Raw genomic sequence first — 22,703 nt, forward strand, 5'->3', positions numbered from 1 at the left:
GGCTTCCCTGTCCTTCACTATCCTTCCCTGTCCCAGAGTTTGCTCAAATTCATGTCCATTGAATCGGTGATGCCCTCCAACTCTCTCATCCTCTGTCGTCCCCTTCTCCTGCCCTCCACTTTTCCTAGCATTAGGGTCCTTTTCCAGTGAGTCGACTCTTCACATCAGGTGGCCAAAGTATTGGAGCTTCAGCTTCAGCATCAGCATCAGTCCTTCTGGTGAATATTCAGGGTTGATTTCCTTTAGAATTGACTGGTTTGGTCTCCTTGCAGTCCAGGGGACTCTTAAGAGAGTCTTCTCCAGCACACAATTTGAAAGCATCTATTCTTCGACTTTCAGTCTTCTTCATGGTCCAACTCTTACATCCATATGTGACCTCTGGAAAAACCATAGGTTTGACTATGATACATGTGACACAACAGCAGAAGGTTCTATCAAGATATCATAAGAAAATTCTGTGCACATGTTTCCTCTTGTCAACCAAATGTTATGTACCTGTCTTTATTAGGATAGCTATACCCTTATTGATGAGCTTCCCTGCTGGCTCAGTGGTAAAGAATCTACCTGCCAATGCAGGAGACAGAGCTTCCATCTCTGAGTCAGGAAGATCCCCAGCGGAAGGAAATGGCAACCCACTGCAGTATTCTCGCCTGGGAAATCCCTTTGACAGAGGAACCTGGTGGGCCGCAGTCCATGGGTCACTAAAGAGTGCGACACGACTGAGTGACTAAACAACAACAACATACCCTTATTAGCATGCTGTGCCTTTCCAGTCTTGCCAGTATTCATTCAAGTGTTGTGTGCTGGCCCTTCCTGGAAGTCTCTGCAGTGAGGCCTGTACTCAGACTGCTGACCAGGTTTGTTTGCTTTTTCACCAGGGAAAGAAACCAAAGGAAATTTCAGTCGAACCGTCACCACTGGTGGATTTTTCATCCCAGCAGCGAAAATGCACTCGACCAGCACTGGCAGCTCCTGTGACCTCAGCAAGCAGGAGGGCGAATGGGGCCAGGAGGGGATGCCGGCAGGGGCGGAGGGCGGCTTTGATGTGGGCGGAGACCGAAGCCAGCCGCAGGGGGCTCAGGCCCGGGGCCCGCCCGAGCAGCTGAAGGTGTTCCGACCCATCGAAGATCCTGAGAGCGAGCAAACAGCCCCGAAGATGCTGGGCATGTTCTACACCTCAAACGACAGCCCCAGCAGATCTGTGTTTACCAGCAGCCTCTTCCAAATGGAGCCTTCTCCCCGTCACCAGCGCAAGGCCCTGAACATTTCCAAGCCCTTTGCCGTGTCTGTGCCACTCCGTGTATCAGCTGTCATCAGCACCAACAGCACCCCATGCCGAACCCCCCCAAAGGAGCTACAGTCTCTTTCCAGCCTGGAAGAGTTTTCTTTCCAGGGCTCAGAGAGTGGAGATTGGCCCGAAGAGGAGAAGCCACTGAGCGCTGAGACTTCTACAGGTAAAAGAGGAGGAGAGGGTCTCTTTCCATTGCAAGAGAGGAAAAACCAGACTTAAACATTGTCTTGTTGGAAGACAATGTAGAGAAGTGGTTAGGACATGGGCTCTGGAGCCAGACTGCCTGGTTACAAGTCCAGGCTCAGCCATTTTGCTGTACAGTCTTCAACAAGTTTACATAACCACTCCATGCCTCAGCTTCTTGATCTGTAAAATGGGAATATTAAATTGTGAATATTAGTTAATACATGTAAAGCTTTCAGAACAGGGTCTAGTACATAGCAAGTACTGTGTAAATGTTACTTGTTATTATTTTATTCATTCATATAGTGAGAAGGAAGGGGAGGGAAGCTCACGGAATGGAATGCAGAGCTGGAATTGGGGATTCAGCTCTTCCAGACACAATCTCTCCATCCACCCAGCCCAAATTTCTACCTCACGTCTGCCGGGAACATGGCCAGCAGCCTGAGCAATGAGAAGGAGCATCTGCCTCTCAGTTTCCTTGTATCTAACACAGCAAGGACTCTGATTGGGTCTGCTTGGGTCACGTGCCCAGCCTTGGGCCAATCAATGTGGCTGGACGAATAGGATTCTAAGATTGGCCGAGCTTGAGTCTCTGGGCCCTCTCTGGTGTGAGAACCAACAACCAACTGTGAGCAACACAAAAGGGAAATAGTGAGAACCTCAGAGGAAAGGATGACTGAGAGACAAACCAACAGATTCTCATTGTGGTTTAAGAATATTTCTATTTCAATTAGCAGCAGCAACTTTTTCTGATTACTTATCATAATGTCAGGCATTGTCCTAAGGGTTCTGCATGTGTTATCTCACAACAACTCCTTGAGGTTATTATATAGTTACTAGTATCCCTGTTTGCTAAGAGAGGAATTTGTTAACTTGCCTGAGGGCTCCTAGCAAGGGCATATAAAAGTCAGGATTTTAATCCAGACTTTTAGAAAATCCAAGCATTCTGCCATGCTCCCTCTCATGTTTGCTACGGGCTGTAGGGTTACAAAGATTCTTAAAACGCAATCCCTTCCCCCAGCAAGCTCACAGGCTAGTAAGGGAAGCTGAAGCCCTGAGCCCTCCTGCAGCACAGGGTCAACTGGTAGAAGTAGCCTAACACCCTCCTTGGGCTTTTTTTTTTTTTTTTCTTTTTTGAGACTTTATTTTTTACATTGAAGTATAGTTGATTTATAGTGTTGTGTTAATTTTTGCTGTACAGCAAAGTGATTCAGTTATACATACATATACATTGTTAATATTCTTTCCCATTAAAGTTTGTCATAGGGTGTTGCATATAGTTATCTGTGCTACACAGTGGGCCCTTGTTTGTCCATTCCATATATAAAAGTTTACATCTGCTAACCGCATCCTCCCGAAACCCCTCCCACTTGGCAGGCACAAGTCTGTTCTCTGTGCCCATGTGTCTGTTTCTGTTTTGCAGACAGGTTCGTTTGTGTCATATTTTAAAGATTTTTTTTTTTTTTTGAATGCACCATTTTTAAACTCTTTATTGAATTGTTACAATATTGTTTCTGTTTTATGTTTTGGTTTTTTGGCCACAAGGCATGTGGGATCTTAGTTCCCCAACCAGGAATTGAACCCACACCCCCTACCATGCAAGGTGAAGTATTAACCACTGGCCTGCCAGGGAAGTTCCCATTTGTGTCCTATTTTAGATTCCATATTCAAGTAATATCCACGTACAAGTGATATCAGATGGTGTTTGTCTTTCTCTTTCTGACTTACTTCACTTAGGATGATAATCTCTAGTTGCATCCGTGTTGCTGCAAATGGCATTATTTCATTCTTTTTATGGCTGAGTAGTATTCCATGGTACATATGTATCACATCTCCTTTATCCATTCATCTGTTGATGGGCATTTAGGTTTCTCCACATCTTGGCTATTATGAACAGTGCTGCTATGAATGTAGGGGTGCGTGTATCTTTTTTGATTGTAGTTTTGTCTAGATATATGCTCCATGGGGCTTTTTGAATGAGGGAGCACATAAGTTCCCAAAGTGTCAGGAAAGAGGGGTTCAGAAAAGAGATCAATAGCATGAAGCAGTCCTCTTAGGAGGATTCCAGAAATCCTTCTCAGAAGTGGTGACATTTGGGCCTTTATTAATGTGTAGGACTTTTTAATGCAGAAGATATGGAAAAGAGGCACTGGACCGAGAGGCACTGGACCATTATGAGAAGTGTATAGATTTTGGACTCCAGCTGGAAGGGTCCAGATTTGAGCTTCACCACTTTGGGGCAGCATGAGAGCTGGTTGGTATCTCTGAGTCTGTTTCTCTTCTGCAGAGCGGAGATGGCTCCTGTCTCAAGGGCTGGGTTGAGTTTTGCACAGGAGATTGTTCATGAAATGCCTGCTTAGAGTGTGGCCCTCAGAGGACGCTCAGTAAACATTCTCCTCCCCCTTCCCTTCAGGATGGGGCATAAGAGGGGTAAAAACTCAGGGGTGTTAAGTGACACCCTGTCTGGAGAATGCTCTATGGGCTGGTGTGGGGTGGAACAGAGTGAGGGCTAGAAGAGGAAGTGAAACCTTTGAGGGAAAAAGTGTTTCTAAAGGCTTTTATGTGACTGGTTGTCCTTCTTAAAAGAGAGGGTCCCCAGGACCCAATTTTTTACCCTCTCTCCTTCCATCTCTCTAAATCAGAATACCCAGTCTGTATCAAATTGGTCTTGGACAGACACTGATGGAGGCGCCAGCCTACTTCCCTGACTGTGACTAGAGACAGCCAGGGCAGAATGAGGGACCTCATAGGAGGCAGCCGTGTGACTCTAGGACCAGTGGCCAGAGGGAGATGCCAGAAGTTTCAGGGACATTGCGGGGTAGGTGGGGGCTTACCTTTGTCTCTGGTGGGGTTAGGTTAACATCAGTTCTAATCACCTTCATAATTATTCCAAATGAAGAACTCCACCTTCCTTAATATATTATTTTTTATTTCTTCTGTGCAATAGCAATAGTTAAAAGAAAAAGAATTAAGACAATTTTCCAGGTAACCCGATTCAAAGTTTTAGTCACTCTGCTCAAACCCATTCTTCTACTTTTGGCCAAACTTCTACTTCCATCCCATCTGCCAAAACTCTCATGGCCATGCTGACCTTCAAAGGAGGCTGAGAAGCGTGGCTGACTGGATGGTCAGGTACCTAGCTAAACTTGAGTGGCTGAGATGGTTCTATTTCAAAATTAGGAAGAGAAAGGATACTAGGGGACATTAGAAGTCTCTTATCTCCATGGTCACCCACTTCATATATAAAGCATCCCATGCTGGCCATCTGACAATGCCCCTCCTCCTCTTTTGAGCTACAGAGACTCCTTTACAGCTTACAAGTATCCAGCCACAGCAGGTACTGGACTGCTAGTTCCTTACACGATAGTTTCTTGACATAGGTACTGCCTTTGTGCTGAGAAGCTTAACCCAGGGATGGGCATCACATACGAGTGGAAAGAAAATGGTAACCTGATGGCTTAGCCACACACAGGTAATAACAGTGAATGCTTTAGGAAGTGGAGAGGGAGACCGTGGTCTGGGGAGGCTCCAAAAGATATGTTATTAGGTTAATATCTTGAAATGGGGAAGGTTTGAGTCTCAGGAAGGACCAGAGCAGGGAATTATACCAGAGCAGGGAAGTATAAGGCCGGTCAGGGGTACTGGGTCTGCTCACTGTCTACCCCAGGGAGTGGGAGGAGAGTGGACATGTGGCCGGGCCAGAGTGAGGAGGGCTTTGAGCAGGACAGAGAGTGATCTGAACAAGCTCACATGTAATGCAGGCCTTTCTTCCACTCCTCGCTTTAAGAGTCTACGGTCAACAAATGGAAGATCCCGAGCTTTGCAAAAAGAGACACTGGCCAACATCCAACTAAGAGATCTTAGTAGAAGGGGAAAAAAACATTTTTTTTTAAATCACTGATGCATTACCCTTTTACCCAGAAGTTTCACTTCCAAAAATTTGTCCTAAATAAGTAGCTGCACAAGCACAAAATGTGTATGCATATCATGGCATTATTTATAATAGCAAAAGACGGGACACAACTCAAACGTCATCTTTAGGAGATGGACTGAATAACTAGGATGCATTCCCATAGTTGAATTCCATGGGGTTCAGAGCTTTGTGAGCCATGCGCCACTTCCTCAGGCTCTTATGCATCCGTGAGGGATAGTTTCTTTGTACAATTCTGTCTCAAGTGTCTGCCTTGTTTCTGGTTTTCTGCCTCAGGGCTTTTTCTGAAGGGAGACTCTTACCCAGCCCTTGCTCAGGAAAGCCCAGAAGTGTGGAGTTTAACTAAGGCAGCTGTCAACCAGTAGGCGATGGGAGTCAGTGGGCTAATGAGCCAGCTGCCCACCCTTGGTGGAATAACTCTGGGGCACATTTCCTCATGGCTCTTCAGAGGGTCACAGAGGACTGCATTCTGGTTGCTCTGGTTGTGGTAACCACTTTATTGACATTTCCTCCATCTCACCTCCTCACTCCTGTTTCCGGGGACCACCTTTCAAATAAGCTGCCTGCTGCCAGGCCCTAGACTAAGGCTCTATTTTGAGGGGAACTCAAACTCAGCCACATCCTAAAGAAAGTGAAAGTGAAAGTTGCTCAGTCATGCCCATCTCTTTCGTGACTCCGTGATCTATATAGTCCATGGAATTCTCTAGGCCTGAATACTGGAGTGGGTAGTCTTTTACTTCTCCAGGGGATCTTCCCAACCCAGGGATCGAACCCAGGTCTCCTGCCTTGCAGGTGGATTCTTTACCAGCTGAGCCACAAGGGAATCCCACATCCTAAAGAACAGTCAATTTTGTTATATACTAACATGGCATAGACTTCAAGATAGGTTCTTAAGTAAAAAAAAAAAATGCAAAGCAAGAACAGTATATAGATCACATGTGTAATATAGACCATATTACACATTTGTGTAATAAAGGTGGGGAATAAAAAATAGCTGGTACAAGTATCTGCTTATCCATGCAGAAATGAACTATGGCAGAATAAACCAGAAACTAATAAAAATAGTTATCCATAGGAGACAGTGAGGGTGTGGAACAGACTGGAAGCAACACAGGGATGAAAGCTAAACTTTTCTGAGGTCATTGTTTCATATAATTTTAACTTTTCAACTCTGTAGTTGTTTAACATATTCAAAAACTAAATTAAATTTCAAAAAATAAACCTGCCAAGTGATGGGCAGGAGAAGACAGTACTGTTGTCAGGTCTGAAGTGTTATTCGTTCTGACATCAGGATGCTGTTACTGGGTCTGACTGAGCTTCAAGGCCATCATGTGGTCAGAAGCCTTGAGTTAAGTCACCAGCATAACTAGTGGCAATGAAAAGAATTTGTTCTTAATCAATAAACTTTCCTGAGCTAGTACTCTATGTCAGACTCTATACTAGGCGTTTTGCCTCCCTAATCTGCTTTATCTTCACAACAGCCCTGTAATATGTTATTATATAGTATTATGCCATGTACCAAGATTACAAGATTCATTGAGAAACTAACATTTGAACTCAGGCTTCTTTAATTCCAATGCAAATAATATCACTGAGGATCTTCTATATAACCAGCACTGTGCAAGGTATGGAGACTTTATCCTACACTGTGGAAACAGCCTTATATGGTGAAATAGGACCTTCTTCATGAAAGGCATTAGGGGCCAAACATGAGATTTGCTGCCTCTACTCTCTCTCTCTGCTGTTTAAGATCAGAGCTGAATCACTTTAGATGTAAATATATATCCAAGTGAATGTGCAGGTAGTCCCTGAGAAGACTCACATAGGAAGCTGCAGTCATAATCATAATCTTTGTAGCTTGGTGTAGATAACAGATTTCTGTGACCTTAGACAGCAAGCAAAAGACTGGATTAGTACCAGGTTTCTCAACCTTAACACTACTGACATTTTGGACTGGGTAACTGTGGGGGTTTGTCTTATGCTTTGTAGGATATTTAGAAGTGTTCCTGGCTTCCGCCCACTAGATGTCAGTAGCCACTTCCCCCACCTGGTTGCAACAACCAGCAGTGTCTCCAGACATTGCCAAATGCCCCCTGGAGAGGGGAGGACTCAATGGTTCCCAGTTGAAAACAACTGGACCAGATGATCTTCGAGGTTCCTCCCACTTCCAGCATTCTGAGACTCTGGGATCTGAGAACAGATCATTGATAGGAGGAAAGGGTAAAGAATGTGAGGGAGTAGTGAGCTGGGAGAATCCCCTCCATCCTTGTGAAGCAGAGCTAGTCCAGGACTATGACTGTGTTGGGAACGGCCCCTCTTGACATGGAGTCTCCTTCAGCTGATAACTCTTATCCTCATTGCAGCATCTGTACCTAAGAAGGCAGCTCTCGAGAATACCAAGCCAGGACCAGACACGGTGAGAACACTGGAATGCAGCAAAGGCCTTCCCCTGGAGCCAGGCACCCCAGTGGAGGAGAAGAAAACCTCAGAAAGCCCCCTGGATTCTCAGCATTCAAGTGAATTAGAGAAGAAGCTGGATGCAGAGAAGGTGGTGGAGGAGAGTGGAGAGACCAGCCAGGTGGCGGCTAGTGCTCTGCAGGAGAACCCCGGGGCCAGAGCCGAAGCAGTGTTTCTCCATGAGATGGTAACGTAGACTCACTGCCTGGTCCAGTCAGTAGGGTCTTCATTTTTCAAGGGCTTTTGGTACAGTTTAAAGTTTTTTGTTGCTGTTTGTTTATTTGTTTGAAGAACCAGTTTCTGCCAAAGAGACTTTAGGGCACAGCATTCTAATCAGGTCTGGGATTTTTTTTTCCTGCAGTGAACTTTTCAGGGGTCCTGTAGTGATAATAAGTAACCATTCAGCTCAAATTCCCTAGGACAAACTCAGCTCTAAACATTTCTGACCTGAAGTCACCATAAATCAGTAATTTGCTGGGAATGTGATGACATTCAATCCAGAAAGCAGGACAAAACCTGTTTGTCATGTCCTGGTCCCAAACATGATGACCACTCATGGGGGCCAGCTCTCTTCTTCCAGACATTCTGGATAGACGTTATCTGTGCTTGTTTGTAAAAATCTTCTGTAATATTTTCAGGATCTATTCCTTCCTCCTATGGCTCTGGAGAACTTTAAACATGATGCCAGAGCATACTGAACCTTTTCCACCTTTCAGAGGTGGGATTTTCCAAGGTTCTGGGGGAAGGGATATCATTGCTTGAGCTGAAGCTTGAGGAGGTTTTCCAGGGACACCAAGAGAGGAGTCTTGCCTTTGGGAAATAGCTCTGGTGACCTGAGTGTGACTTGGAGGAGTATGCCAGAGGAGAAAAGAACTTTGCCTTTTAAGTAGCTTTCAGGAACTCGGTCTCTGGGACGGTGTAAAAGGCTTATGGGCTAAAGTTAGGGCAGTGCAGGGCCACCACAGTGGCCTCCGGAGGGCTGATTAAGGGTTCCTGTAAAGTATGTTTGTATTTATAGAAAGAGAAAGATGCAAAGATTATTTTGGGGATTGAACTCTGGGAGGGATAAAGTATGAATTGCATTGCTTTGAGAAGCAGATGAAGTTTATGGTAGGAGAACCAGGCTGGATTCATGAGAACAAGTAAAAGCAGCAATTCATTCATTCATTTAAAAACATGTATTAAATACCTATATTGTGTGAGACACACTGCTGAGCACTGGGATCACTACAGTGTACAAGATGATCACCATCTCTGTCTTCTTGGAGATGACAGCTTAATAGAAAGATCACGAACCAAGTCTTTTCTAGGATGCTATGGAAGTATGGTTTCTGTGGGAGCATGTCACAGGAGGGCCCAACCTAGTCAGAGGGAGGAGGGGGCTCATGGGGGTCAGAGAAGGCATCTCTGAAAAACAGATATTTCTATTCAGAACTTAACCTAGGAGAAAGGGGTAGGGAGCAGAATAGGGAGGGAGAGACTCCCAGGCAGAAAGAGTAAGATGTGCCATGAATCTGAAATGGGAAAGAGCACAGAACATTCCAGGAACAAGAACAAGGCTGGAGAATGGGAACATGGACTAGAGAAAGTGAGGCTCAGAGCAAAGCGTGGGTCACGTCATGCAGGGTTGCTTGGAAGGGATTTGGAGCTTAACCTAAGGGCAATGGAAACTCTTCTGATTTGCTCAGAATTTTATAGTTTAAAAAAGAACCACTATTTTATTATTATTTATTTTTTGTTGCGGCACCTGGGCTTTCCCTAACCGTTGTGAGTGGGGGCTACTCTTCACTATAGCTTCTCACTGTGGTGGCATCTCTTTTCGTGGCGCACAGGCTCTAGGCATAGGGGCCTTGGTAGTTGCAGCACTTGGGCTCAGTAGCTGTTGCACACAGGTGTTAGTTGCCCATGGCATGCCCGTGGAATCTTCCCATACCAGGAACTGAACCCATGTCCCCTGCATTGGCAGGTGGATTCTTAACCACTGTACTACCAGGGAAGTCCCGTTTTGCTATTTTTCATTCTTTTTTCTTTTAATATGTATCATATCTTTTTTCCATTGTGAAATATGTATTTCATTAGTAAGAAGGGATAGCTGTATTTATTTGGAAAGCAGGTGTCAGGGCAAGAGTTAACATTTCATTCCACTGGGAGAAGCTCATTTTTATGAGCCACTGGATCAATCTGAAGTTATATGAGATCAGGGATTGGGTTGGTTTTACAAGGCAACAAGGAACAGGGGTTAAGTGCTTGTGTTCAGGTGTAGACTAACCTAGATTCCAATCCTGATCTGCTGCTGTGTGACTTTGGCAAAATGTGTAATCTGTTTGAACATAGGTTGCCTCATCTCCAAAATGGGAGTAATTACAGTAGCATTTATCTTTTAGGGGTCTTGGGACAAGTAAGAAAACACGTTTAATGTGTGTTGTGGTGCACCGTAAGCATTAATAAACATCCTCAGCCACCATTAGTGCCGTGTCCTTCGTGTGCTGGGGCAGTGCAGCTGGTAGTGCAGACCCTTCTCTCCCTGGGAAACTGCGCCCCGTGTCTTTGGTTCTCAAGTAATCAGTTTCTTGATGTTTTTCAGGATGAAGATGATCTGGTCAACGCCCTGATCTGGTCTGAGATTCAACAGGAGCTGAAAATTATTGAATCTGAGGAGGAACTCTCCTCCTTGGCACCACCTGCTCTAAAGATCAGCCCAACTCAGCCTATTCTTGAATCTAGTCCAGGGCCTTTTGCTTCCCCGGAGCCCCCTGGGAGCTCCACCCCAGCTCCAGTCCCCGCCCCTCTGGAAGAGTGGACTAAGAATCCAACCAATCAGAGCACACTGGGCACTTCCACAGCAGCCAATAGAGAAAAGCTGGAGACAGCCAGCATCCTCCCTAGATCTGAGCCAGAGCCCGAAAAGGGCCAGCGCCCAGACCCTGCCAGCCTGACTCCTCTGGAAATAGTTCCATTGGAGAAGTCTTCTCAACAAACAAGGATGGAAGTAGGAGCCCCAGGGAATCTGTCTCCTCTGCTCCCACCTGCTGCTCCCCCTCCAACACCTTTAGAGGAGGAACCTCGAGTCCAGCTATTGAAGAGTGGCCCTGAGAGAGAAGACTCATCTGGGAATTTGAGAACCAATCCATATGCAGACCGAATGAAGGCCAAAGGCAGCCCTGGGATCCCCAGCCTTTGTCAGGGAGACAAGGCCTCTTCAGAAGAAAGTGAAAAGCAAAATTCAAAGAATCCTGCTCCTGAGAGCAAAGGCTCTAGTTTTCCTAGCCCAACCAGGGAGGCCGAGATTTCCCCACAAGGAGAGGAGGACACAGCCCACTCAGTACAGGAACCCTCAGACTGTGATGAAGACGACACTGTGACAGACATTGCCCAGCATGGCCTGGAGATGGTGGAGCCCTGGGAGGAGCCCCAGTGGGTGACAAGTCCCCTGCACTCACCCACCCTTAAAGATGCACAAGAGACCCAGATGCAGGGCCCCCAGGGCCACCGACTAGAAAAGAGGCTTTCTCACAGGCCCAGCCTTCGCCAGAGCCATTCTCTAGATGGCAAAACCATGGTTAAGAGCCAGTGGACTCTCAAGGGTTCCTCCTCCAGCAGCTGTGCTGATCTTGAAGCAGAAAGGAATTCCAACCCCCTGCAGCCCTTGGCACCCAGGAGTGAGATTACTGGGTGGGATGAGAAAGCCAAGAGGTCCTTTCAAGAGCTCTCTGGCCTGAAAGGGACAGAGGTTCCTCCTAAGCAGAAGGCACCAGGTAGTTCACAGCCCACATCAGCAGAATCCAGCCCTGTCGGTCTAGCAGAAGGAAAGGAACTGGGGCCACACGTGGGGTCACACAACCCTCGAGTTGAGCCTGGCGGTGATCCTGAGCCAGACAGCAGCAAGGAGAACTCACCTGGTGTGCAGGACCACACCTCACCTGGAGAGCATCCCCCTAAGTTCCAGCATAAGAGTAGTGAGGGTGGGGCCCCGAAGGGGAAAAACAGGCCTTCGTCTCTCAACTTGGACTCCACCATTCCCATCATTGACCTCTTCCGGTTTGAGAATGCAGCCTCATTTGGGTCACCTGAAGTGCACCTCTCTGAGCCAGGAGACCCAAAGGTCACATGGCTGACCTCATCTCATGGTAAAGTAGACCCCTGGAGGGTTTACTCCCAGGACTCTCAGGACCTGGACATGGTTGCCCATGCCCTGACGGGCCGCCGTAACTCAGCTCCTGTGAGTGTGTCAGCTGTGAGAACCTCTTTCATGGTCAAAATGTGCCAGGCCAGGGCAGTCCCAGTCATCCCACCCAAGATTCAGTACACTCAGATCCCACAGCCCCTGCCCTCTCAGAGCTCAGAGGAGAGTGGGGCTCAGCCCCTGGAGAGGAGCCAAGAGGAAGCTGGCTCCACTGGTGGGACCTCTCAGAAACTTACCAGAGATGATTCTCTCTCCTCCTTGGAAAGCCCAAGGGAAGAAAAGCCAAAGCAAGATACAGGAGCCATTGAGTCCTTGCCAGTGGATACCACTGCATCTCACGTGTGTGAGGGACCCACCGTTTCTCCAGAACCAGGTTTGGCCAACCTGCTGACCGCTCAGGATGCAGTAGTACAGTGTAGAAAGCGCACATCAGAGACAGAGCCATCTGGGGACAACCTTCTTTCTTCAAAGATAGAGCGCTCATCAGGGGGTTCTAAGCCTTTCCATAGGTCTAGACCAGGAAGACCTCAGAGCCTAATCTTATTCAGTCCTCCTTTCCCCATTATGGACCACCCGCCCCCCTCATCTACAGGGACAGATTCCAAGGTCCTGCTGTCCCCTATCAGAAGTCCCACCCAGACAATTTCCCCTGGCCTGCTTTGCGGGGAGTTGGCAGAAAACACATGGGTCACACCAGAAGGGGTTACACTTAGGAATAAAATGACCATCCCTAAGAATGGCCAGAGACTAGAGACCTCAACAAGCTGTTTTTACCAGCCCCAGCGGAGATCAGTGATTCTGGATGGAAGAAGTGGAAGGCAAATAGAATGACATCAGTTCGCCTGCTGGTACCTGAGAAAATGTCATGATTCATCTGGAAGTTATTACAAAGGCTCCTTGCCTATATTCCAGGCAGAGGTTATCCAAGTTTGGGCTTATTTTGGCCTCTTCTTCTCTTTCTTTAGCCTTTTGACCATTTATTAATTAGGCCATTTGCCAGAAGAGAGGTCAGGGGAAGGACAAGAGATGACATTTAAATAAGCCTACTTGAGCAGGCAGGGAAAGTTCAGGTAAGGGAAAAGGATGAAATGCTGGCCTCCAGTGACATGTGGGGCTTAAACACATTGCATCACTCCCCCGTTGCCATTATCTAGTGCTGTTAAGAGGTGGATGTGAGAATATCTTTTGAAAGAGAAACCCTTTGCCTATGTTGACAAATGTTGCTATTGAGGTTTGAAGGCCTCCTATTTACTTCATGCTTTTTAATGCTCTTTAAAGCATGTGTTCTTTTAGACCAGTTTTCTGATAAGCTTTGTAAAAGTGTACTATCCAGAGTAGAAACAGGTTTGGAAATGCAAACTAACGTACACTTCGATATCCAAGTGGGTGAATTTACCCATGCTTTCCCTGAATCCCTGCAGACCTGTCCCAGATGGCTCCATACACCAGCATAGAAAATCAGAATGTATTCTCCAGAGCAGACTCTGAGACTGGTGCAATTCAAGAAGACTTTCTGGGTCTGGCTTTTATTAATTTGGGACTCAACTGTCCTGCCTCTGATTTATAAGTTCAGTAGTTGGGGAGGATGGGAGCTGAGCTGAGGGCTACCTCAGTGAAATGTGCTGAATCTTCATTTAGGTGTGATAGTGAAGTGATATGCTCTCCTTCCAGTGTCTGAGTTCATGAACAGGATGTCATCATAGAGAAAAGCCTCACACATAGGCAGAACTACACTCTAAACGTGCAGTGCTTAAATCAGTGGGACATTTATAAAAAAAAACACCTCTAGCTCAGCTTCACTCTCTTTCCTCAGCTGGGATCTGAGTATAGGAGAAGATAAGGGGGGAATCCTAGGAGGAGAGAGAAGGACCCATGCAGGGCGGCCATCATTCCCGCTTGATCAGAGCTGCGCTTCTTGATGCCTTCCTTCTTCATTGTCCCTCCGTTGCTGAACAGCAGCTTTGAGGCACTCCTCCCCTTTCCATAGTCCTCCTCACCCACCACCCACCCCAGGTGCTCAGACTTGCTCTTCTCCTGTGTGTACGCAAGCAGAAGCAATAAACCAATCTGATCTTATTTTCGTTATTTAGAACGTCAAGTGGTTCTTTCCAACTGTAAAGAGAAAGGAGGATTAACATAACCTGCTGACAGATTTTTGGTGCTTTTTCCAAAAAGGGCGTCTTCACAGGAGCCCTGCTCAAGGCAAAACCCATCAAGGTCTCAACACTTTCAGACCTTCGAGGACAACTATCTTGTTTGAGAAACAAAGAAAGTATAGGACCTATTTTTAGCCCTGTGCACCTCTTCTCAGGTTCAAGGCTGGCTGAACTCTGTCCAGAAGCTCAGTCACTGCACATATTTCTCTTAAGAGCTAGAGTACCTCTGGGCTGACCTCACAACCGAGGCTGGTACTGGGCTGGCTTAGGGGCTGAACTGAAGTTACCTCCTCTAGTGAGAAATTGGAAGCTGATGCCCTGCAAGTTACATGTTGCTCTTTCTCTTCTTCCTGATAAGCCTTACTGAGTTTTGAAGCCTTGTCCTATGCCTTTTAAATCAGTATCTATGGCAGAGATAACTGGCAGGCCAGCCCATGCACTCTGCTCTCAGAGGACCCTGAGTGAGCAAGGGGAACAGTTAATAGGCCTTAGGCCTGTGTGTTTTGCATTCTCATTGGGTGAGTAAAATATCAGACCAACAGCCAGTGAGATGTAAACCCATAAGAAAAGTCCTTCAAGCATAGTATTTTCCCCCTAGGCAAGCAAGGTGAGGGAGTATAGTGGTGTCAGATGAGAAGGGCCACATTCAGATTTGAAAAGGACATTTCTGCCTTATCAAATGTGGCCCGTGGGCGTTATGCCAACCTCAGTACACTGTGGTATCTACATTTTGATAAAGATCATGTTCCAGTTAGCAGGTGAGAGGAGGGAACTGCACTTTTCTTCACCATCAGAACTCTGAGCCAAGTAACTAGTTTATGATGATTTTAAATTTTTTCTTTGTAACACTTAGAGGATATATTTTAATCTGGGGATAGACTGAGAAGTCACCATTAACAAGTGAGTTCAACTTGAGGCACCCATGTAGATTTATTAAATGACTGCCATGTTGCTTAGATTCTGACATCTTTCATTTGTAGCATCTTCAGGGGTTTTATGTGTGGATGTCATCATGAAATAACAACTGAAGATATTCCCTACTTTGAGCTTTCCTGCCCAATCAATCCAGAAGGCCTTGGAAGCTGACTCACCTTCTTGGCCAATGTCCTGCTGCTAAAGTGTGGACCTCTCCATCTTCATAAGCTTCCTGGGGAAAGCCTGGCACTGATGACATTCCATTGCATTACAGGGAAAACTCATTACATTCATACACTTGAAATTGTTCCCCCCAAATCTGAGATTACCTATTTGGATATCCACTTGGGACTGAAAAATGAACCCCTCTGAGAATGGCTGGATGGAAATTAGACTGCCTGCTTCTATCCAGGCGAAGGAAGAGAAGAGGTGCTGCTGTTTATAGGAGGATCTACACGCTGCCCTAGATAGGGCTACAGAAACATTCTCAAAGGGCTATTGGTCCTCAATATGGGGGTAGCTCAAATTCAACTATTGGTCCTCACCATGGGGGTGGCTGATTTAAAACTTGAATTTAAAGTGAAAAACATGCATATTCTAATGTTTCTTTCAGTGTTAATGGCTGCTTAAGAGGATGATAACCTATATTTTGGCAAAATGGCCCTTGCAAGCCAACCTTTTCCCCCCACTTTTTTTGCCAAAATGTACCAGGTAGAAGGAATGTGGCTTTTACTCTCTGCTTCAAATGGAACATGAAGAGGCCTGACCCAAAACCCCATTAAGACACTGTTAGCCTAATCTAAGGCTTAAAATTCAAAATTCCGTATTCTGGGGAGATTAAAAATGTAAACATCATCAACAGACAATATTTGGCAAGATCTTAGTAATATTTGGGCACTTAAGAACTCTGAAATTCTTGAAGAATCTAATGAAAAGGGGGAGAAGGATGGTAGCAAATGAAATGGCCTATAAGCAACTAGTAGCAAGATTTAGACCCATCAAGTTACCAAATGAAAGCAGAAGGGGGAAACAAGTAGCAACTTAGCATCTTCTAATATGATTGCTAATAGTGTGCAAGTTACCCACTGACTTTAATCAAATTAAACACAATTACAAACCCAGAAGGTACTAGGAAGACATTCAGGTTTTGAGAATTTTGCTTTGATCAATTGACACAATTAGAGTGGTGACTAAGAATAAATCTGAGGTTTTGCATGGTCTTAATTGTCGGACACAACTGAGCGACTGAACTGAACTGAATTAGTTTGGCTGTGAAATCCTCTTGGATCTTTGCAAATGAACCAGGTAACATCAGGGTTCCATACTCCTTGAGAGGGGGTTTTAGACACTTCCATTCATCACAAAATGGGTTAACTCCTATTGGTGATGAAGTCATAGGTCCAAGATATATTGTTACTTTCATGTCTAATGTTTAACACATGGTAATAACATTTGCCTCAAGTTGGGTGGAGCAGTCATTTGTCTACACAGGCCTGTTCTGCCTGAAAAGCTGTTGGGAAACAGGATTCATTTGTCTGGGGTTGTAATGGGAGAGGTTCAGGGAAGGTCCATTTCCCCCCAGGGACTGATTAGAGTCATGTTCTAACATGTCCTATCTGATGACAATGTGAATCTTGGGGTTAAGTGTTGCCAGGAGTGTGATCTTAGACGTCTCCAGCAGGAAGATGAGTTCAAAATGTGGAATGACAAAGACTGTGTCCTCCTTTGTCAACACCTTCCTAATAAAGGTAGAGAAGGAGGGAGTACCTTTCCAAGCATGGAGAGAAATGGGAGATGGTGGAAGCATGATGGCTTAAGATCAGGGTCAGTCCAGATGGTGTAAACTGGGGGCCACCACTGATTTGACTGACACACAGGAAATCTAGGAGCACTGAGGTTTATGAGCAATACAGGGATCACTTCTAGGAGGATGGAGGGTGTGGTTAAATATAAGAAGCCCATGAAATGCAGAGTCCTGTGTTTTACTGGATGAATCACAATGCTTTGCATTAACTTAATGCCATAGTACTTCCTGGCTTATAATTCTGTAAGGTAAAGCACTTTCTCAAAGGAGTCTATCGGAAAGCCACACGATTTCAGCTGTTTGTTGAGCTTGATAAATGTTTCCAAAGATATAATCAAAATGTTTTTCTATTGATTAAAGAAGCATAAATATTAAACCTATCCATAGAGACATTTAAGTGTAATTAAAAGATTGTTATGCTTTAAAGTGTACTCTAATAAATGATATATAATGCTCATGATGGCACTATGAACTAGAAGACATGAGTCATCTACATCAATAATAGGAAAAGTGAATTATATGCCTTCTGGCTCATTGTTGTAGTTTGTTTTCTTTGATTTTTTTAATTACTTCAAGGTTTGGTCTCCTCGAGGCAAAAATCCTGATGATTTGCTTCAGTAAAATTTTCTTGCTTTTGTTATCTTGCATTTTAATAATTGCCAAATATTTACAACTTCACTGTCTTACTGTTGCAGTCATACATGTCACCCAAGATACCCGGTATAAATCACTGGATGTTATAATGAAAAATGAGAAGAAAAAAAAGTTATTCTCAGAACTCCACCGCTTAAGGAGTTATGTGGATCTACCTACAGAAACGTGAACTCACATTCAAGTTTTTCTATTGCTTGAGTTAGGGAGGACTGTTTGTTTCAGTGATTTTTGTTAATGGTGCTCTGAAAGAAAAAAAGCAAAAGTTTGCTGTCCTGGCATGTATTACCTCAGAAGGGGGTTGCAGGGAGTGGGGGAAAGGCACTCAATGAGTTTAAATGTCAGGTCTTAAAAAATATGATACTGCCTAGGCTCCCAACTTGGTGATATTTGCAGTGAAAAGTAGTTACCAAGAGGATTAAAATTCAAGCATTTTGGGAATATCCTATTTAGAACTTTACACAAGTCAGGCCTGCTCCTCTTCCTTCATTACTGTTATAAATGCCTTTTTTTCTTATGCACTCCCAGATCCCCACACTCCTCTGTTTCCCTCCTGAGCGAGCCCACCACCCTTCCCCATCTCCAGTCTGGCAACAACAGTTCCCCTCACTCCTAATCTTTCCTCCAGTTCCTCAGGGTCCTCCCCTCCTTGCAGTCTCTTCACTGAATGTTGCCTCCACTTCTTTGACTTCAATAAAACCTTGACATTCACCTGAGGACAATTCTTTCTCTGCCCATTTCTCCCACATGATACAGACTAGGAAAAGCCCAGAAAATTTATCCAGTTTTCCACTCCTGCTTCTGCACCATTTCTTCCCATCTCATACAAAAGTCTCACTACTAGAATTTATGGCATCCAGCTATTTTAATTTTTCCATTCTTTGTGGCCCTGATATAATCCATGTCCCAGATTTCCAGTCTTTGGTACCAGGCTCCATTTCCTTTCTACCTCATGTCCCATCATCATCCTGGATGACTTCAATGTTCCTGAGGAAAATTTGCCACAACTGCTTACAGCTTTTGCCTCAACTGTTGCTTCCACAGTTACACATCAGGCTGTTTCATAACACAGAAGTCTGTGATTTTAAACCCCCATATTCCTTTCTCAGAACTTCTATCTTTGCTTCTTCTACTTGCTCAAGATCGCAGACATCTCCCCCAGCCTTCCTCTATCGAATGGCCATAACCCCCACCAGACTTCATCCTTTGCCTTTCCAGACCCCAAATACATCATTACATCATCTCAGTTATTCTCAGAACTTCCTTGGCCACTCATCCTTCAGCTATACCTGCATGGCAAACCTCCAAACCAGAGGCAGGACTCTTACCACCCAACTTCTCTACTCTTTTACTGTGTCTATTGAGTTCAACTAGAGAAAATCATAAAACCATGATGAAAGCCATTGTAAATTTATGGTTTATCACCTCAGCGGTGGCCTCATTCTCAAAACTCACACAGTATTCCAGATGGACCACTCTTTCCAAAACCTAAACAAGTTTATACAGGCTTCCCTGATAGCTCAGCTGGTAAAAAGAATCCACCTGCAATGCAGGAGACCCCGGTTCGATTCCTGGGTTGGGAAGATCCGCTGGAGAAAGGATAGGCCACCCACTCCAGTATTCTTGGGCTTCCCTTGTGGCTCGGCTGATAAAGAATCCGCCCACAATGTGGGAGACCTGGGTTTGATCCCTGGGTTGGGAAGATCCCCTGGAGAAGGGAAAGGCTACCCACTCTGGTATTCTGGCCTGGAAAATTCCATGGACTCTATTGTAGGGTCACAGAGTCAGACATGACTGAGTGACTTTCCTGTTTATGCTTGTTTCCTCCACCTCACACAATGCTTGTCTCTTTATTCCTTTGTGTACCTACTTCTGAGAGGGAGCACTCCACCCTCGTGCTCCATTAAATTTCTCTTGCTAAAGCTACCGGTGGTATCACACCAAAGCCAAGTCAAGTCTTGCCTTACCTCATATTCGATACTGTAATCATGACTCTGGAACCTCTTGATTCATCTCTCTTGGACTTCCATTCCCTTTGATTCACTTGAAAGCTTCCTCTTCCCTTGAATGTTGTTATTCATCAGAATTCCGTCCTCTTTTCAGTCCACATACTTTCCCTACATTATTCATGTCCATAGCTTTTTCTATCACCCAGTAGTGGTGACACCCCACCCTCACTTTTCCTGTTTTCTCTTACATGGACTTTCAAAATGGCTGGCTAACTGATCTCCCTGCTTTAAGTCTCACATCCCCCCATTCTCCAAGCCTAGCCTGTGTACAGCTGCCAAAGTTATCTAAGACAGTGGTTCTCATCAAAATCCCCTGGAGGGTGTGTTCAAACAGACTGTTGTATTCATCCAGAGTTTCGGACTCAGTTCAGGGGTAGGGCTTGATAATTTCCATTTCTAACAAGTTCCCAGGTAGGTGATCCTTATGCTGCTGGTCCAGAAATTACACTTCCATAACCCTTGACCTGATAACTCTTTGGGTCATCCTAAGTCCTCAGCTTAAAATCTCTCATTAGATGTCCTTCTATCCACTTAAGAATTATCGTAAGTGCTTGTGAAAAGTGTTTATTACTGGGATTCACCCTCAAGATCCTTAGTAGATCTGATGCAGCCCAAGAATTACTCCTTTGACAATCTGTGACCTACAAGATAATAAAAATCTGAACCACTTAATGTGGAATTCAAGTTCCTCTGCAATCTATTCCTTGCCTAGCTCTTTAGCATTAATGAACTCTTCCTTAAAATCGGAGTTTTTGTATATACTGTTCACATTGCATGAGCCCTCCCTCCATCTCTGTAGTAAACTAGAGCTCCTTCAAAAGGCATCACGTGTGTGACTGATGCAGTGTAGCATCCCGACACTACAGTTCCCCAGCAAAGTTGATCACTTCTGCACTCTCTTGCATGTACTTCCTTGACTAAGCACCTTTGTGTTAGAATTGACTGACTTCTCTGCCTTCTAGTTAATGCACTCTGAACATCAGCATCTCTGGTACTCAGCAGCATTTAGCACACAGTAATTGCTCAATAAATAGAAATGAGAGGGATTGTGTAGAGGTAATTGATAGGGAGGGAAGGGAAAGCAGCTTAGGAAACATATTGAGGAGTTTCTATCATGCTAATGCATGTTACCCACCCTCCTTAACTCAGACACATTTACTCACCTTAAGCCATCCAGACAACTGGTCAAGCATCTTCCCTTTTGCAGTATCCCAAGTTCACTTAACTGACCTATACCATTTTTTTCACACACCATCTACCAATATTTAACAATTTTTAAAAAGCTATTTAATGGGCATGCATCTCCACCATCACTAAATAAAAATGGTGTCCTTTCACATGATCCCTAAGAAACAGCATACACAAGTAACTAGTAATTCTCCTCTACCTGACTGTGACACCTACAAATGTCAGCCAAAATAGGTCGACAAAACTGAAGGGTTTTATCTCTGATGCTGTTGTATCTGGAAGAAGGGGGGTAACGTGCAATTCCGTTAGTCAAAATTTATTTATTATATTCGCTCATTTGTTTGGCCAGGCTGGCATCTAGTTCTTCTGTGCTACTTCTTTAGAACATGGCCAAGACAAGTCAAACTGGAAGAAGGAATCCTGTCAGCTTTCAAGACCAGCCTATTAATCTCTAACCAGTTACCTGGGCTACTTTACAGTGATAGAACCAATTTGGGGTCATTGTGATGAAACATCTTTGTGCCTCAGCCACCCATTCTACTCTTAGCTGTCAAGTAATCTCATCAAAATGTGAGTCAAAAGAAGCATATCTTTGGACTCCCCCAGCAGTCCAGCGATTAAGACTCCATCTTCCAATGCAGGGGGCATGAGTTCAATCCCTGGTTGGGAATTAAGATCCCACATGTCGTGCAGTGTGGCCAGAAATAAAATAATAAAATTTTAAAAATTAAAAAAAGAAGCATATCATCAAGAGTCTAAGCAAAGTACACTGAAATGGCAGCTTTGCCACCTTCCCCAACTCCAAGAACCACCATATGTAGGCTGAACCACTTTACAAAAAAACAACCAACACACTGGTGGTTGTTTTCCCAGTGCACCAATATTGCTCGGGCCTCCCAGGTGGCACTAGTGTAAACAATCCACTTGCCAATGCAGGAGACTTAAGAGACGTCGGTTCAACCCCTGGGTCGCGAAGATCCCCTGGAGGAGAGCATGGCAACTCACCCCAGTATTCTTGCTTGGAGAATCCCATGGACAGTCGTCTGGTGGGCTACAGTCCATGGGGTCACAAAGAGTTGGACACAACTGAAGCAACTTAGCACATAGCACACAAAATTGCTCCTACCTGAGGGATTGTCTCCTTGAGGATGTCTTCCACTGGTGCCACTCCTAGCACTATTTCCTTATTTTGACTTATCTTCTCTTTACCACACTTATCACTACTAGCAAGAGACATTATATATGTTTATTTACAGCATATTTCACACCTCCCATTCTGCATACTGTAAGCTCTATGAGGTAGGGCCTTTACTTTTCTTATTCACTGCTATATCCCCAGTGCCTAAAATAGTGCCTGGTGGTCAACACATATCTGTTGAATGACTGAATACACTCAGAACGAATTCCAAATAATGTAACTTAAAAAAAAAAGTATATCCATCGAAACTTAAGGAAACAATGGTCACACACAGCAGTCACTTTGGGTAGCTACATACACACCTATTCCTCACAGTGCTGTCTTTGCTGAAACCTGTTGGGAACTCTTTCAGAGCCAGTATAGGAATTATATGATTTGTTTGTTTGTACTTCATAAGCCATATTGTATTTCAGCTGTCTTTGGTGAAATCTGTTGGGAACTGTTTTCAGGGCCAATATTAGGAATTATATGATTATTTGTTTGTTTTTACTTCATAAGCCATATTGTGTTTCACCAAAAGCTTCACAGTGTAAGAAGGTAAAAATGAACATAGAAAACACATGAAAATGTATTTCAGGTTCTCAGGACAAGGCTCAGAAATTTAGTTGACTAGTATCAACTGACTAAGTATATCCCCTTTCAAGAAAATTGACTGAAAGGGGTTAATACAGACATAAAGGTTCTGGAGTATGAAATTAAGAACACACACAGATCAAACTACTCGAGGATAAAGAGGT

At 44.7% G+C, this 22,703-nt stretch overlaps 1 protein-coding gene across 1 annotated transcript in view; it reads left to right on the forward strand.

Annotated features, from left to right (window-relative positions):
- The window catches only part of ARHGAP31 (Rho GTPase activating protein 31), a 122,278-nt gene extending 103,656 nt beyond the window's left edge, over positions 1-18,622 (forward strand). The window contains exons 10-12 of the mRNA XM_055568279.1: positions 879-1,454; positions 7,769-8,049; positions 10,447-18,622. Of these exons, the coding sequence (XP_055424254.1) occupies positions 879-1,454; positions 7,769-8,049; positions 10,447-12,876 (3,287 nt within the window). The 3' untranslated portion in view covers positions 12,877-18,622. The remainder of the gene's footprint in view (positions 1-878; positions 1,455-7,768; positions 8,050-10,446) is intronic.
- The last annotated feature ends 4,081 nt before the right edge of the window (positions 18,623-22,703 follow it).

Source organism: Bubalus kerabau, chromosome 2 (genome assembly GCF_029407905.1).
Source record: "Bubalus kerabau isolate K-KA32 ecotype Philippines breed swamp buffalo chromosome 2, PCC_UOA_SB_1v2, whole genome shotgun sequence".
NCBI lineage: Eukaryota > Metazoa > Chordata > Mammalia > Artiodactyla > Bovidae > Bubalus > Bubalus kerabau.